Genomic DNA, 19,143 nt, shown 5'->3' on the forward strand with positions numbered 1-19,143 from the left:
TGTGTGGGTGAAACACAATACTTATGGCTGAGAAAGCAAAGATAAAGTGACTTCAGGTGTTGTCAGCTCCTTGTTGATGACTAAATCATCAGAAGTCTAGAATCTGATGTTGTGCTTTTGAGTTTGTGTTAAATGTGTTAAAATCTACACAACATGTGTTGTCCCTGAGCACACACGCTACATGTGTTAAAATCTACACAACATGTGTTGTCCTCTGAGCACACACACTACATGTGTTAAAATCTACACAACATGTGTTGTCCCTGAGCACACACACTACATGTGTTAACATCTACACAACATGTGTTGTCCTCTGAGCACACACACTACATGTGTTAAAATCTACACAACATGTGTTGTCCCTGAGAACACACACACAATATGTGTTAAAATCTACACAACTTGTGTTGTCCCTGAGCACACACACTACATGTGTTAAAATCTACACAAAATGTGTTGTCCCTGAGCACACACACTACATCTGTTAAAACTGACACAACATGTGTCAATTTTTAACACATCTGGTTGTGTTGTTCTCAACACATCATGTTATAAAGCACCGACACACACCATCATTGTGCATTGTATGCAGTGTTTATGTTCTCAAACAAACAGGCCTGAGTAAATAAAAGTTATTTATATAGATTGTTTTATCAGTTGCTACATTTCAATTTAATTCAAAGCACAAACTCTGTTAACTGTTATCTCTTCATGATCTTTTCTCAAAAGCAGCATCGATGTGGTGTTGAAGTGTGAATATTTGAGTTTATAGAGTCATAGAGTTTGAAACATTGTACTTTGTGTGCACATGCGTTCTGTACTCGACTATTGATTAAATGCTTAATAATTTAGTTTCACTTTATTTTTAAAATTACATCTGAGTATGTGATTACCTGACACAATTTGTGTGTTAAAATGAATTACACATTTATTGTGTTCAATTTGACACAAGATGTGTTGTCCCTGAGCACACTCACTACATGTGTTAAAACTAACACAACATGTGTCATTTTTAACACATCTCTTTTTAGAGTGTGGGAACCACCCGCAGGGTGTTAAAGTAACACTGAAGCAGTGTTAGAGTTAATAAGATACTTAAGTGATTAATTGAGTGAGGATTGTTTGATTATTGAATACATCTGATGATAATGAGCAGAATCACTGAAGGACAGAGAAACACAACTACAGCCACAGCTTAAGATGACATCAACTGAAAAGACATTAAATCTCTCTTATTATAAAACAGACTGACTTTTCTTCTTTTTGAGAATTAACAGAGGTTTAGAGGTTGATGTTTTATGGGAAATGTTTGGTCACCGTTATGGAGAGCAGTGTTTATTTTAGTTGGGCAGTTTGACTTGGCATTTTATGTCAGTTTGTGATCTTAGTAACAGAGTTTACTGGAACACATAGCAAAGGAATCCATCAACATAAATTATCAGGTGAAATAGTTATCATCATAAAGATTTTTTTTTTTTGACCAAACTAATCTTTGAGAAATGTTAATAAAAGTTGTTTTAATAGATTTTCACCATAAATGCTTTACTGCCACAGATCAGTCATCCTAAACTTAGATTTTTAGATTTATTCAGGGGGGGAAATTGTTTGCTCACACAGACATCAAGAATCATCATATGAATCTCAACAATGGTGACATGCTGCAATGCATGTTGGGAGTCATGAGTGTTACACTATGATGATTATATATCCCAGCATGCATTGCAGCATGAAGCATGTCACGGTCATTGAGATTAATATGTGGATTATTGATGTTTGTGTGGGTGTGCCTAAAGTGTTTTTCTTCATAATGTATTTAAATAACAAAATTCAGAATATTTGATATCTGGCAAGAAATGATTGCTGGTGATAATCACCAATAACTAATAACTCTTTGACAATTTTATTTTTTATGTGTCAATTTTCCGTGTCATCTATGATGTTGAAAGATATATCATATGACCATCTTTGTTTACAGTTTCTTTCGCAACAAATTATATGTTTGTGTTTGAGTAAACACTGTTACAAAGACCACAAACTGATATGAAAAGCCAAGAGTCAAACTGCCCAACTAAAGGAAACACAAATATTTGCAATACAACATCAACCTCTAAACCTCTGTTAATTCTCAATAAGAACTTCTGTAGATGTCAGAAATAAAGTCAATCTGGTTTGTAATAAGAGAGATTTAATGTCTTCAGTTGATTTCATCTAAGGCTGTGGCTGAAATCAGTTGTAGTTCTTGTGTTTCTCTTTCATTCAGTGATTCTGCTCATTATCATCAGGTGTCTTCAATAATCAAACAATCATCACTCAATTAATCACTTAAGTATCTTATTAACTCTAACACTGCTTCAGTGTTACTTTAACACCCTGCGGGTGGTTCCCATATGAACACCGAGCGGTGTTAATTCAACACCGGGGAATTTACTGTGATTCTTTATGAATACGGGCCCAGGAATTTAGCAGGTCAGATCAGTAAAAGCGACTGCTGGTGGCATTACTATTTATATTGGCCGTTTCTCAATACCAAGTACGCGATCTTCTGACTTGCGTCCTTGCTAGTTCAGACTTGCAAAGTTCGACTCAGGAGAACGAACTCTCGAGGACGGGAGGACACAAGTCCAGTGATTAATTGAACAGCAGCATTCTTGATAGCTCCCACTCTGCCTCTTCATTTTCATAAAAAAAATAAACATACTTAATAGCCACACAAATGTGGTTGAGGCAACGCATACATACATTCACTGTATGAATATTTATAACAAAACGAGAAAAAAAAACACAAACCTGCCTCTTTTTTTTACATTAAAAAAATTGTCGGTGGTTCAGACAATGTGCATATATATGATTATCATGTAATACAATTATAAATGACATAAAACACAACCCAGACACTTTTTTGTTAAATGTCAGTTTATGTATGATCAATATAGCCATAATAAGAGTTAAGTATAAGTAAAAGGTCTAAGAAGCTATACAAGAAATAAAGCAAACAATTCAGTCAAACAAAGTCAGCGCTAGTCGGCTACAACAGTAAAGTTAAATAGCCTAAAAATATAAAGTTATGAAACTTCACTTTGCCCTCAGTCAAAACGATTTGGCAGGGAATAAATTATAGATTAATGAGACCAAGGATCGCCAGTTAGAGAGGTATTATATCTGACGTTTAACCACTACAGAGACATCAGAGCCGGCGGCAGATGTCAGAAGGACTAGCCGAGTATCAAGATGCATGCTGACTTAATTCAACACAGTAAATTCCCCGTTGTTGAATTAACACCGCTCAGTGTTCATACGGGAACCACCAGCAGGGTGTTAAAGTAACACTGAAGCAGTGTAATGCTGCGTTCACACCAAACGCGAATTGAGCGTCAAAATCGCGTTTACCGCGTCTAGTTTCACGCGCGAACATTTTGAATGCATTCGCGCGTCAGCAGAGAATTGGACGCGCGTAGAAATCGAGCGCTGGAAGCGAAATTGACGCGCGTTCAAGGCACTCCAGGAGAAACATGTCATAAAACACCACTCTGCCTCTTTTCATTTTCATTAAACATATATATTAAGCATTAATAGCCACACAAATGTGGTCCAGGCAACTCCTAATTAAATATCCTTAAAATATAAAGTTATGAAACTTCTCTTTGCCCTCAGTCAAAACAATTTGGCAGACAACAAATTATAGATTCATGAGAGCAAAGCTCGGCCGTTAGATCTACACAAAACGAACCAGTACAGGACATCAGAGCCAGCGGCAGACGCCAGAAGGACTGGCCGAGGAAAGGCTGCCTTCGCCGGGGTTATGAGCAGTGATTGCCCGGTGATCGCCTGGATCTCACAACTCCAAAAACACAAGATTATTTTTTTTAAAAAGGCGCTCTCTTTATAAATAAACCACAGATTTGAGCTTTAAACAACTACATTCCCACCTGAAAAAGTCTTAAAACTACATTTTGTGACACAATAGTACTATTTTTAATTTATGCAGGGTTTCTCATACACGTCACTTTACCACGTGACAGCAGCGAGCAGGCTCCTGATTGGTTAACGTGGCGCGAATTGACGCCAAAGTTAACATTTTTCAACTCGGCCGTCAGACGCGAATTCGCTTCAAACGCGTGAATGCACAAAAGCACCATTCGCGTGTAACCTGCGTATCGCGCAAGACGCTCAGGCGCGAACTGGACGTGCGAATGAGGTGGATTCGCGCCGCGGGACCTCCAGACGCGCGTCAACGCGCCTTTCCATTGACTTAACATTGAAATCACTCGCGCCAGACGCTCAATTCGCGTTTGGTGTGAACGCAGCATTAGAGTTAATAAGATACATAAGTGATTAATTGAGTGATGATTGTTTGATTATTGAAGACACCTGATGATAATGAGCAGAATCACTGAGGGAAAGAGAAACACAAGAACTACAACTGACTTCAGCCACAGTCTTAAATCAACTGAAGACATTAAATCTCTCTGATTACAAACCAGACTGACTTTATTTCTGACATCTACAGAAGTTCTTATTGAGAATTAACAGAGGTTTAGAGGTTGATGTTGTATTGAAAATATTTGGTCACCATTATGGTGATTAGTGTTTCCTTTAGTTGGGCAGTTTGACTCTTGGCATTTGATGTCAGTTTGTGGTCTTTGCAGCAGTGTTTTCTCAAACACTAACATATAATTTGTTGTGAAAGAATCTGTAAACAAAGATGGTCATATGATATATTTTTCAACATCATAGAGGAGACAGATAAATGGCACATAAAAAATAAAATTGTCAAAGAGTTATTAGTCGATTTTCACCAGCAATCATTTCTTGGCAGATATCAAATATTTTGAATATTGTTATTTAAATACATTGTGAAGAAAAACACTTCTGGCACACCCACACAAACATCAATAATCTGCATATTAATCTCAATGATGGTGACATGCTGCAATGCATGCTGGGATATATAATCATAATAGTATAACACTCATGACTCCCAACATACATTGCAGCATGTCACCATTGTTGAGATTCATATTATGATTCTTGAGTGTGCGCAAACAATTTTTCCCCCTAAATGTATCTAAAAGTCAAAATTTAGGATGACTGATCTGTGGCAGTAAAGCATTTATGGTGAAAATCTATTAAAACAACTCTTATTAACATTTCTATTATCCACTTTTTTCAAAGATTAGTTTGGTCAAAAAAAAAAAATCTTTATGATGATAACCATTTCACCTGATAATTTATGATCATGGATTCCTTTGCTATGTGTTCCAGTAAACTCTGTTACTAAGACCACAAACTGACATAAAATGTCAAGTCAAACTGCCCAACTAAAATGAACACTGATCTCCATAACGATGACCAAACATTTCCAATAAAACATCAACCTCTAAACCTCTGTTAATTCTCAAAAAGAACTGTAGACAAATGACAGAAACAAAGTCAGTCTGTTTTATAATAAGAGAGATTTAATGTCTTTTCAGTTGATGTCATCTTAAGCTGTGGCTGTAGTTGTGTTTCTCTGTCCTTCAGTGATTCTGCTCATTATCATCAGGTGTATTCAATAATCAAACAATCATCACTCAATTAATCACTTAAGTATCTTATTAACTCTAACACTGCTTCAGTGTTACTTTAACACCCTGCTGGTGGTTCCCATATGAACACCGAGCGGTGTTAATTCAACACCGGGGAATTTACTGTGAAGCATTAAAAGAGAAAACAGTGTCTTCACTTTTATCTTTTTACACATTCATTTCCCACATATAATTGATTGAGGAAAGGAAAAACAAAAGAAAACAGCAACAACAGACTAGCATGTTGACTACTTGAACATACATTTTGTTCTCCTTTCTTTCTGGCCAGCAAATTTGTCAATGACTCTCTGATTAAAGTCAGTCATCTCAGTAGTGTCAGGACGTTTGCATTGTTCAGTCAGATATTTGAGGTCTCTTACCCCCGTTGTTGTCCACAAAACTTCAGTACCGACACTTTGAAATAAAAGACAGGGAAAGCAATAAAGGGAATTGCTAACAACACATCAAGCCAGCCTCCTCCGTTTCTCATAACAAGCGCAGGTGAAGCTCTGAGTGTAGCTCCTCTGTCTCTGGCCTGTGGCTGCTGGATCTGTAAATCACGTTAGTCCGGTTCGGGATCTTCCAACGAACGCCTTGTGAAAGAATTTGGTTTAACTGCTGCCATCTCTACGAAACGGATCATCCTAGCAAGGTTTTGGCGGAGTCGGAGTAACTGTGTCACCCGCGCACTTTAGCTTTAGTGGCCAAGAGCGGAAAGTTGAATGACAGGTCATGAGAACCAATCAGATTGGATAAAATAACACGCATCCAATTCTGATTCGCCAGGGACGCAGCGACCTGCGTCCGGAGGAGGATCTTTAAGAACCAATTAGAGACCAGCTTCAGGTCACATGCTGCCCGTATATTTTTGGACTCAGATAGACGTCCATTTGTCCGGCGTCCCTCACGCATGAAACCGCATGAAACATATTGAAGAACATATTAAATAGTTAACCCATCAAAGCCAGTTTTTATTAAATGCTGAGGCTCTTACTAACAGCCGGCACATCGCATGAGTAAACTATTTTATTTTTATTTCACTTTTATATATAGATTACTGTAATGCTTTATTAGCTGGTTGTCCTGCATCATCGATAAACAAACTGCAGTTAGTCCAAAACGCAGCTGCTAGAGTGCTTACTAGGTCAAGAAAATATGATCATATAACACCAATTTTATCATCTCTACACTGGTTACCTATTAAGTTCCGTATCAATTACAAAGTATTGCTACTGACCTATAAAGCCCTAAATGGGTTAGCTCCAGTGTATTTAACTGATCTTTTATCGCCCTACAATCCATCGCGCTCTTTAAGATCACTGAACTCGAGGCTTCTGGTCATTCCTAGGATATCTAAGTCCACTAAAGGAGGGAGGGCTTTTTCACATTTAGCTCCTAAACTCTGGAATAGTCTTCCGGATATTGTTCGAGGTTCAGACACGCTGTCCCAGTTTAAAACTAGATTAAAGACGCATCTCTTTAGCCAAGCATTCACATTATAATTAAGTTTTATACTACAGTTAAATCGCACCAACAGCATTAATATTCTGAACAGCAGCTATGCTAATTATTTCCCATCTGCTTTTCTGTTGTTATCTCGGGACACTAGTCCCGAGGTAACTAGTTCGTCAGCTCCAGTTTGTATCCAGCCTCTGATGGAGACTTCAGATGCCCCGACACCTGTGAAGAGACGACTCGACGCCTGTGAAGAGACGACTCAACGCCAGCGTTGTTATGGCCTAAAATAATACATGATTGATTAACTTATCCTAACATTTTTTCTTTAACATTCTCTTTTCTAACATTTTTCAATGTACATTTATGAAATGCACTTTCTGTGAAGCTGCTTTGAAACAATGTGTATTGTGAAAAGCGCTATACAAATAAATTTGAATTGAATTGAATTGAATATATACATGTATATTTCTGGAATTGTGATGGGGGCGGCGCCCCAGCGCCCTCTATTGACCAGCCGCCACTGGTTGTTGTTGATGTTGTTGTTGATGATGTTGTTGATGTTGATGTTGTTGATGTTGATGTTGTTGTGCTGTTAGACCTGCAGGTGGAGACACAGGGTCGTGTGAAAGAGGGAGATTCAGTCACTCTGACATGTAAGAGCAGCTGCTCTCTGCCTGAACACACAACATTCATCTGGTACAGATATTCACAGATATTAACTAAAGGAATTGTGAAAGTGAATCAGCTTCAACTGTGGTCAGTCAGTCATTCTGATGCAGGAAACTATCAATGTGCTGTAAGAGGATATGAGCATCTGATCTCTCCTGCTGTTCATCTTAAAGTTAAATGTGAGTACAAACTGATTCATTAATATGAAATATTTCACACTTTTTGAATTTCTAAAACCCAACAAGTCATATATATATTTTTAACCCTCTGGGGTACTTCGGGTCAAAAATGACCCGAAGCGTTTTATAATTTTTTTTTTTTTAAATTGTAGCTTCATCGGAATGGTCCAAAACTTGGTGACTTTATTGGTACTTGGTATATGAGCACCCAAAACAAATGGGGACAGGATTTGATAAGTCTAAGTGGTCGTAAAAATAAAATAGTCACACTCAGGACCTTCGGGTCAAAAATGACCCCCATAGGAAATGAATGGGAAATTGGCAAAAATATGAAAATACAGAAAAATATTTTTTTTGTGCATACAATCTACAAATCAGCCAGTATGCAGAAAAAAGGACTCAACAGTGAAGGAGTGAATCTCTAAAACATCAAGAGTGCAAAACAGACAAAAAAACTCACACACACTTACACACACAAAAACAAACGCACACACAAATGAACACGTGTCATTCCAAAAGCTAATTTTGGGAAATATGTGAAATAAAAGCAATTATTCATCAATGTAAGAAATAAAGTGCACAGCAATGAAAGCATGAGACTGTAAGCCATCAAGGTTGCAAAATAGACACACTCACACACACAAACATACATAGGGAAATATGAGACTGGGGAAACTTTAACAGAGAAATTTGAAAATATGTTAAATAAAATCAATGAATCAAATAAAACAATGGGTAACAAAATGCTTTCCATTTGTTCTCTTTCTCATGCAATGTTCAGGTTTGACTGTATTATAAAGTAAAACTGGCTCTTCAAATGACCATTTAACCCCTTGTTAACCCCCAAAACTCAGACAGCAGAATCCCTTTTAAATCTCAACATAACAACATTAAACACTAACACATCTCCCCCTCGATTAATCTTCTGCAAAACATAAAATAACACTTCCTTTCAGAGTCTGAAGCAAAGCATGCTGGGAACTAGCAATATAAAACTCATGCAGTTTGAGTTCTGCTTAATCCCACTGAGCAAAGTTATGTCCAAAAGACGTCTTTTCAATGTCTTTGCCCCTAGAGGCGTACGTTGAAAAGACGTCCACTGAGGAGCCAGAATGAAAGTTTGCACGTCCGATATAGACGCTCATGGAACCTCAAGGTTAAAAACTAGTTCAAATGTGCTCATTGTGGACATATTTTCCATTGGTAATTGCAAAGCAACTCACAGACAGTGTGTGTTTGTCCAGAAATCATGAAAATAAAATAAAGCTCACACCTTTGGACACTTTAGACAACTTATCATCTGTAATTCACACATCTTTGGATCGTGAGAGAATCGTGGGATTCAATCCAGGATCTTCTTGCTGTGAGGAGACAGTGTTTCCCACTGAGACACTGGAGCTGCCCTTAATCACAGACATAAGACACACTTTGACTATTTCTGTCAGACGTCTACAGAAGCTCTTACTGAGAATTAACAGAGCTTTAGATGTTGATATGTTTCATTTCACCATTGTGGTGGGAAGCGTTTGCTTTAGTTGGGCTCTTGGTCCCTGTATTTATGTTAGATTTTCTTTGGCTGCTGTAACTGTGTGTGAGAAACACAATAGTTATGGCTGAGAAAGCAAAGATAAAGTGACTTCAGGTGTTGTCAGCTTCTTGATAATGACTAAATCATCAGAAGTTGTGCTCAAATCTGATGTAGTGCTTTTGAGTTTTGTGTTATTGTTTGGAAAATACTTATTTGTTTACAGCCTCAATAACCATGTGAATCTGCTGTATTGGCACCAATAGCAATAAAATAAACACTTATCCTGAAAGATGATAAAACCGCATGTGCACATTGTTTCTGAGAAAATTTCACATAGTCACACGCAGACATCAAGATTTTGCATATGATTCACAACAACGGTGACAATCAAAACAAAACAAGCTTCATGCTGCAATGCATGATGGGTTGCTTCATAGTAATAAACTCATGCTTGATTGTCACCGTTGTTGTGAAACATAGGCATAATCTTGATGTCTGCGTGTGACTATGTGAAATATTTGCTCAAAACATTGTTAGCACATACTGTTTTATCATCCTTCAGGATAAATGATAATTTTAGTGCTATTGGTGCCAATGCAGTAGATTCACAAGTTTAGAGTGGCTTTAAACAAATGACTATTGTTCCAAACAAGCACACAAAACTTACAACACAACTTAAGCTGCTTCCTTTCTGATGATTTAGTAGTCATCAACAAGGAGCTGACAACACCTGAAGTCACTTTAGCTTTGCTTTCTCAGCCATAACTATTGTGTTTCACACACACAGTTACAGCAGCCAAAGAAAAGCTAACTCAAGTACAGGGACCAAGAGCCCAACTAAAGCAAACGCTTCCCACCACAATGGTGACTTAAAATTAACCATAAATATCAACATCTAAACCTCTGTTAATTCTCAGTAAGAGCTTCTGTAGACGTCTGACAGAAATAGTCAAAGTGTGTCTTATGTCTGTGATTAAGGGCAGCTCCAGTGTCTCAGTGGGAAACACTGTCTCCTCACAGCAAGAAGATCCTGGATTGAATCCCACGATTCTCTCACGATCCAAAGATGTGTGATTACATGACGTCTTTTCAACGTACGCCTCTAGGGGCAAAGACATTGAAAATACGTCTTTTGGACATAACTTTGCTCAGTGGGATATGATCAGTTATTGAGTTCACATAACTTTTTTCTAAGAAGTGCAATGATTTTTCAGTAATATTTGATTGAAATTACCTCATTTAATTTAATGTATTTGACTGTGAGTTTGTGAGGGATGTGCCCGAAGCCTAAATCTGAATTCGGAAAGAGACAGAAAATGAATATCGCTACGGAGCCCCTAAAGGGACATGTTTAGGCTTGCTGTGGTATTGGTTACAGTACAGCACATCAGATCTAGTATACATTGAATATAGTATTCGGCTTCAGGCACATCCCTATAGACACCAACTGAAATCTCTGATAGTGAGCTGTGAAAAGTGAAGAAGAAAACAAAAGATTTCTGTGTTTGTTGCTGAAAGACTCAAACGTCTCTTTAAACAAAAGCCTCTTTAATTATTTTCCTCATGTCTGTGTTTCAGTGGTTTATGGTCTGCTGGATCAGGGCGTGAATTACAGCCCTTCATATGTTTGTGCATTAAAGGGATCATCAGTGACAATATCCTGCACTTTAACATATCCTCAGAGTTATGAGCTCATAAAAGGTTTCTGGACCAAACCTGTTGATGGAGAATCACCTGATCTGTGTTCAGAGAAGAGCAGAAGAGTTCAGTGTTCGAGTGAAGATAAAGACACTTCCAACATGACTTTGACGGCTGTAACAGAAGCTGATAAACTCGTCTACTACTGCAGAATTAGAGATGATCAGAAGAAAAGATGGACAGTGATTCCTGGAGCTCGGCTTGATGTCACAGGTAAAACTAGTCAACTCTCAGAAACAGATCACACAATATTTTTATGATTGAATTTATGAGATTAAACTGGAGGGAATGAGATCAGGACGTGATGGAGGTTGGACTCAAACTCAGGTCTCCGTGACAACAGCAGCAGAAGTGATGAACTATCATCTGTGCCACTGCAGTGTCAAGAGTTTTATTGTGTAACTGCTGTCAGAAGTGCTTCAGTGTTTCAATATTATCATTTTAGTGTTATCACCCAATGCTGCTGTTGTGCTGACAATGAATCTGTTGTTGATGTTGTTGATGATGATGATGTTTAGAGGTCGAACGATAGTGGATTTTACAGATACGATAACTAGGTTGGACCACACTTGCCGATAACCGATTAAAATGGCAACAAGTACTGTAGTGTTCTGTATTCATACCGTTTTGCTGTCGTGTTTTAAACGCGCATCTGATGCGTCAGCGCTCTCTGTGCAGCGAGCAGACTCACGTGTGAATGTAAACACAAGGTGTCATGTTGTTGTTGTTGTTGTTGATGATGATGATGTTGTTGTTGTTGATAATGTTGTTGTTGTTGTTGTTGTTGCTGATGTTGTTGTTGTTTACAATGATGATGTTGTTGTTGTTTACAATGATGATGTTGTTGTTGTTGATGTTGTTGATAATGTTGTTGTTGTTGATAAATTCAGGCCCAAACATACAGACTGCATGACATTTTAGTTAATCAGACATGATTTATTAATAATATTCAAAATTAATGTAAAGTATGAATCTGTGTTTAGTGATCCTTTATATAAATCTTATTCTTGGGTTGATATAAATCTGAAAATGTAATTTTAAAGGGGTGGTAAAACACATTCTTTTGAAGGCTTGACTGTGTTTGTGGGGTGCACTGTAACATGTGTTCATGCTTCGTTAAAAAAAAAAAAAGCCTTATTTTTCATATATTTGACCTTTATTCTACACTGCTCTGTCCCTCCTTGTAAAACGGTCTGATGCTTTCCGGGTTGTATGAAGCCAGTCCCTCAAAAATACGCAGTGGGCTCTGATTGGTTAGCTGGCCCAGTGTGTTGTGATTCGCTAACCGCCTAGTGCACGTATGTCGGAAACATCACGCCCCTTACCGGAGGCTGTGCTTTGGTCAGTATTAGAAACAACGGCGTCAATAAAACCATATGAGCCCGAATCAGACCCAGAACATTTGAGTGAAGATGATCGAGCAGAACCTGTTCAGTCCTCAAGAGTAAAGACTGCAGATCTATAGTGATCGCTACTGAATGGCACTTTAACTTTTGCATTTTTAGAACGATTATAGCCAAATATCTGTCGCAAGAACTAACCCAAAACGAACACTAAGCACTGGCTTAAACTAGTAAGTTAGCCAAATCACACACAGAACCATGTTTAGCATGCCTGTAGATAAACAATACATAAAAGCTCTAATCAAAGAATCATTTACACTAATGTCAGGTTCGCTGTTGAGATTTTAACGTTAGTGTTTGTAACGTTAGGTGTTCGTCGGATAACGTTAAGTATGAATGAGCATTTAACAGACTGGTTTGCAGAACAGTGTTGTCATCTGTTTACTTCCTTGCTTCAACATATTACAGGAAAACACATCGATGAAAAATAAATCAGACTTACAGGTTGTGGCCCGTAAACAGCTTCTGTTTGTAAATCCAGCTTTCAGGACAAGCCGTTGTGCATATCCTTTATTGAACTCGCAAAGTTTGTGGGAGTTTGTGTTGTCCTCCGTGAAATGTGCAGCGCGCGCGTCGTGCATCCACGCACCGGCAGTGTTTTTTTCACTCAGCTGACGTTGTGCAAATCTGGCATTGAAATCGCGAAGACGGTGGATGTTTTCCTCTGTTAGATGTGCTGCAGAGAGCCCTGCGCGCGCCTGATTCCCCGCTGACTCAAACACACGTGCATATAACATGCTGAATGTTAAACGCTCTGCAACACACCCCCGTCCCAAGGAAGGCTGAACAGAGCAAGTACCCCAGACCTGCAATCCGGATGAAAATAACAGCGTTTCCTCGGCATCGCGGCAACAACACTCCAGCCTAACTATACCACAACAGCGCCGCGATACAAAATGGCCTCACCCCGCTTATTTAATATTCTCGGAGGAGGGGTTTATGTAAATATTGAGCCTGTTGATGTCACCAACCCTGGAGGAATGTCTGTAGTCGCCTGCTGGCCGTTTGCTGTAGTTCTTAGAAACTGATTTCTTTAAAAGCAAATATCTCCCTTTGCTTTAAACTTTGAACGTTGTAACTTTGCAGATGTTGTTTATGCTCAAGCAGCAACATTACACGTTAGCTAAAGTTAGAATAGTGAAATCGTGGTTTACCACCCCTTTAACTTTGCACCAGTTCAGATGTAGATTTGTACCTTTTTCATTACTATTTTGATCTAAACTTACAGATAAATTTCAGTAATTTAATAATGATAATGGAAGGTCATGGCGTTAAAAAATAATTATATTCATGTTTTATATATATTTCCTGTAGATCCTCCAAAGAGCGTCTCAGTGTGGGTCAGTCGGTCTGTAATAGTGGAGGGAGATTCAGTGACTCTGAGCTGCATCAGTAACTCAAACCCTCCGGCTCTGAACTTCAGCTGGTTTAAGGAGGATCAAACCTCAGCTGTTGGATCTGGACAGAGTTTCAGCATCTCCAGCTTTAGCTCCAGTTCCAGTGGACGCTTCTACTGTGAGGCTCAGAATAAATACGGATCTCAGAGATCAGTGTCTGTTTCACTCTCTGTTAAAGGTATTTCCTATAAACACACACTCTTTCAGTTTCATCTGTCTCTCGTGTGAAATGATCTTCATGATGATCTTGTTTCAGGGGTTCAGAGAGCGGCTCTGCACACAGTTTCTGGGCTCGTGGCGGGATTGATCTTCATCATCATCATCATTATCATCATCATCATTGTGTTCATCAAGTGTGTGAAGTTTTCTGCACACTAAACAAACATCAATCTCAGATCTAAAGTAAACTGACTCTATTTCAAGCCTTTTCTTTTTAAATATAGTTTTCTCTCTGTTTTCAGGAGGAAGAAGAGGAGAGAAGGAGGAACTGCAGACGTGAATCAAAAGCAGGCGAGTCAGCAAACACACACCTCCATCTACAACTGCAATACATTGCGATTGTGTTGTTGCATTGAACTATGACATAATAGTGTGTATGAAGCAATATCAGTGTATAAATGTCTCTCTATAGACGGCTGACGCGAGTGATGAGACATACACAGCTCTGGATCCAGCGTCCAGAACATCTGCTGACATTTACAGCACAATCCCAGTCAGTAAACGTCTCAAACACTTCCTCAGTCAGATTCAGCAGATCCACACATAAACAGGCTGTTTGTTGATCTGTCTCTCACAGGGTGTTCAGTCCAGAGCTCCTGACGACACCTACACGGCTCTTGAGCTTCAGTCCAGATCTTCTGAATATGAGACTCTAGCAGTGACTTCAGCAGATCCACATTAAACTCTCCTCACTGCCTCACTGCTGACTGATGCTCCTCAGAAACTGACCATCCATCATCACCAGCTCATCATTTCATTATCGGTCACATTCTGCTTTCTTTTCACAGTAAATTCCCCGGTGTTGAATAAACACCGCTCTGTGTTCATATGAGAACCACCCGCAGGGTGTTACAGTAACACTGAAGCAGTGTTAGAGTTAATAAGATACTTAAGTGATTAATTGAGTGATGATTGTTTGATTATTGAAGACACCTGATGATAATGAGCAGAATCACTGAATGAAAGAGAAACACAAGAACTACAACTGACTTCAGCCACAGCCTTAGATGAAATCAACTGAAGACATTAAATCTCTCTTATTACAAACCAGATTTACTTTATTTCTGACATCTACAGAAGTTCTTATTGAGAATTAACAGAGGTTTAGAGGTTGATGTTGTATTGAAAATATTTGGTCACCATTATGGTGATCAGTGTTTCCTTTCGTTGGGCAGTTTGACTCTTGGCTTTTGATGTCAGTTTGTGGTCTTTGTAACAGTGTTTACTCATACACAAACACATAATTTGTTACGAAAGAAGCCGTAAACAAAGATGGTCATATGATATATCTTTCAACATCATAGACGAGAAAGATAATTGACACATAAAAAGTAAAATTGTCAAATTGTTATTATTAGATTTTCACCAGCAATCATCTCTTGCCAGATATCAAATATTCAGAATTTTGTTATTTAAATAAATTGTGAAGAAAAATACTTTAGGCACACCCACACAAACATCAATAATCCGCATATTAATCTCAATGACGGTGACATGCTTCATGCTGCAATGCATGCTGGGATATATAATCATCATAGTATAACACTCATGACTCCCAGCATGCATTGCAGCATGTCACCATTGTTGAGATTCATATGATGATTCTTGATGTCTGTGTGCGCAAACAATTTTCACCCCCGAAATGTATCCAAAAATCAAAATTTAGGATGACTGATCTGTGGCAGTAAAGCATTTATGGTGAAAATATATATTAAAACAACTATTATTAACATTTCTATTATCCACTTTTCTCAAAGATTAGTTTGGTCAAAAAAAATAAAATCTTTATGATGATAACTATTTCACCTAATCATTTATGTTTATGGATTCCTTTGCAACAAAGTATGTGTTCCAGTAAACTCTGTTACTAAGACCACAAACTGACGTAAAATGCCAAGTCAAACTGCCCAACTAAAATAAACACTGATTATGCCGCCCTTAGTCACGATGCGAAGGCTGAGGTTCCTTTTCACAGATGTTTAATGATCTCATTGACATAGACACCAACACCGTAGAACTGAACAAAAACGAAATATACAACATAACATCAATTACATGGAAAACAAAAATATCACATTGAACTCGCAAATAAACAGAAAATATATCCACATACCACTTTTGCCTGCTTGTGAACTAAGAGAGGGGGTTATATCTTGAAGATTCTTGGTTGGATGACTTATGATTACAGAGAGAAACACCTTTAACTTTGTGATGCATACATCATTCCATCTCTTCATGTGGATGACAAAAACAGGAAGTGACATACAAAAGCATGATGGGAATAAAATAAAATATAACCAAAAACTCTTAGAAAGAATAAATCTTTCACAAATAAACAGCAGTTCAGTATAGAAATCACATTAAACATGATAAAATAGTCAAAATATAAAAAATGAGACTAGTCAAAAGTAGCAAGTAAATGTGTGCTGAAGTACACAAACGCCATCTAGTGGAAATTAACAATATAGACAGAGAGCTTTGTGACTGCAGATACACTCCCACCATCACGCAATGTGTGATTCTTAATCGAAGTTGAGAATACTCAAGTAACTCAGCAGGAACTTCTAAACATTAAGGGGTAAGTATACACATTAAGCATACACAGTTAAACATTCTTGTCAAACTTAACCCTTTAATCAGCTTCAAGTAGTAACACTGTTTTGTGTATGGGTCTTTCTAGGTAGACTGACTTGCCTGTGCGTGCACCCTTGCAATCTAGTGTTGCATCACTAACGAGAAGCTTGAGTCTTCTCACTCTTCCATCAGTTCCTGAGAAGACTTCTACCACTTTGGCTAGCTTCCACTGATTTCGTGGTGCCAAGTCATCTTGAAGCAGAACAATATCATTTATCTTGGCATTTCTCCTGCTCTTGTTCCACTTACATCTCTGCTGCAAATTCAAAAGATATTCCTTTCTCCACCTGGTCCAAAACTCATTCGCCAGAAACTGAACTCTTTTCCATCTCTTCTGAAGATAGAGATCCTCCCTTACAAACTCTCCAGGAGGTGGAGCAATGATAGTTGGCTTCATTGTTAGTATGTGATTCGGCGTCAATGGTTCTGGTCCCACAGGATCATTGATGTGCTCTGAGGTCAATGGTCGACTATTTACGATCGCCATTACTTCATACATGAATGTTCTTAAGGAAGAACTGTCCAGTCTCGCTGCAGACTGATCTAGGATGGCCGTCAATACACTCCTTACAGTCCGGATCTGTCTCTCCCAGACACCACCCATGTGACTGGAAGCAGGCGGGTTCATGACGAAGGTACAGCCTAACTCTTTCACACGTTCTTGGTCCATCTGCTTCATCAACTCCAAGAACACTCTCTTTGCACCAATAACGTTGGTACCTTGATCACTGTGCAGTTGACTTACTTTGCCACGTATAGCAATAAAGCAACGCAGTGCGTTAAGAAAGGCACCAGTGGTAAGATCATCTAGCACCTCAAGATGAACAGCACGTGAGCACATGCAGGTGAACAAGAGTCCGTACCTCTTCAACTCTCTTCTTCCCTCTTTAACATATAACGGTCCAAAGCAGTCCATGCCACTATAAGTAAACGGAGGGGTAGCTTCCATCCTTTCCTGTGGGTCAGCCATCCTTTGTTCCTGATTGCATTTCCTTAGCTTCCTACACTTAATGCATTTGTAGATGAGAGATGACACTTCACTACTGCATCCCAGGATCCAAACACCATTGGAATGGATTTCATTGATGGTCATGCCATGACCTTGATGTTGCACCTTCTCATGGAAGTGTTTTATGAGTAGACGAGATACATGATGCCCTTTAGGAAGAATGGCTGGATGCTTGATATGAGGGTGAAGTTCTGCTTGCGTCAATCTTCCTCCAACCTGTAGGATATCATGATCATCGATAAATGGACTTAACTTGTATAGCTTGTTGGACTGATTTGAATTAACTTCTTTCCCTTGTCTTAAAGACTTGATTTCGGCACTGAACACTTCTTCTTGGACTGTACGAATTATGAATTGTTCAGCATCCTTTCTTTCTTCCAGAGTAGTGGATTTGTTTGATCTTTCTACCAAACCTTTCACCCTCCTTGCATAACGTTTGAGTCTCGCTATGCCTTTTACTGCCCTCTTCCAATCTGATAACCTTTGCAGGCGATCTGAAAGAGACCACTCTTCCTTTGCCTTGGTCATAAGAACCTGTGCCCTTTTGAGCTCCGGGTCTCCATCGTCAACCTCTCCCACCGTAATGTCCTCCTTAGGAAGTTCTCTTTGCCACAAGAAACTTGGACCACACAGTAAAATCCCCAGAGTTAAATTAACACTGCTCAGAGAACATTTGGTCCCACTCTACAGAGTGTTAAAGTAACACTGAATCAGTGTTAAAGTTAATGAGATAATTAAGAGATTAATTAAGTGATAATTGACCATTAGTGGTGAACACCTGATGATAATGAGTAGAATCACTGAAGGAAAGAGAAAAAGAAAAACACAAGAACTACGACTGACTATTAAAAAGACATTCAATCTCTGAAGATCTCAGCAGAGGAGGATTAAACAACTCCACAAACAGCATTACCAGCTTCACACATTACTAACCAGACTGACTTTATTTCTGTCAGACGTCTACAGAAGCTCTTACTGAGGTTTAGATGTTGATGATTTATTGAAAATTAAAGTTGTTTGAAGTTACCATTATTGTGATTAGTGTTTGCTTTAATTGGGCTCTTGACCCTTGACTTGCCAACATAAGTTTTTCTCTGGCTGCTGTAACTGTTCGTTACGGTGAAAATGGCAAGAAAATCTTGACGCTTGTTGTTTATGATACAGTTGTTATCATCATATAGTGCCTAATTTGCTGATCCCCTGAAAGTCATTGATTATAGGAGCATTGTGATTCTAGGGCAGAAGATCCAGCAATGTTATCATCAGAGAAACTAAACAATTATCAAAAAATTTTTACGTAAGATTTGTACTGCGGTTTAATAACACGTCACACAATAAGCACTTCTAACTCCTGCAAGTTTTACTCACACACAGAGATCAAGAAT

General features: G+C 38.6%; 1 protein-coding gene across 1 annotated transcript; it reads left to right on the top strand.

Moving 5' to 3' along the window:
- Positions 1-1,714: 1,714 nt before the first annotated feature.
- On the top strand, positions 1,715-14,849 carry LOC307123399 (junctional adhesion molecule A-like; the record flags this gene model as incomplete). The annotated part of the gene is made up of 8 exons (XM_079811924.1): positions 1,715-1,781; positions 7,619-7,675; positions 10,977-11,309; positions 13,814-14,074; positions 14,153-14,249; positions 14,358-14,406; positions 14,528-14,608; positions 14,693-14,849. The coding sequence occupies 8 exons, from the start codon at positions 1,715-1,717 to the stop codon at positions 14,795-14,797; spliced, it is 1,050 nt and encodes a 349-aa protein (XP_079668050.1). The 3' UTR covers positions 14,798-14,849.
- Between the last annotated feature and the right edge of the window lie 4,294 nt (positions 14,850-19,143).

This window comes from Gobio gobio, assembly GCF_949357685.1.
Source record: "Gobio gobio genome assembly, chromosome: 3".
Lineage (NCBI taxonomy): Eukaryota > Metazoa > Chordata > Actinopteri > Cypriniformes > Gobionidae > Gobio > Gobio gobio.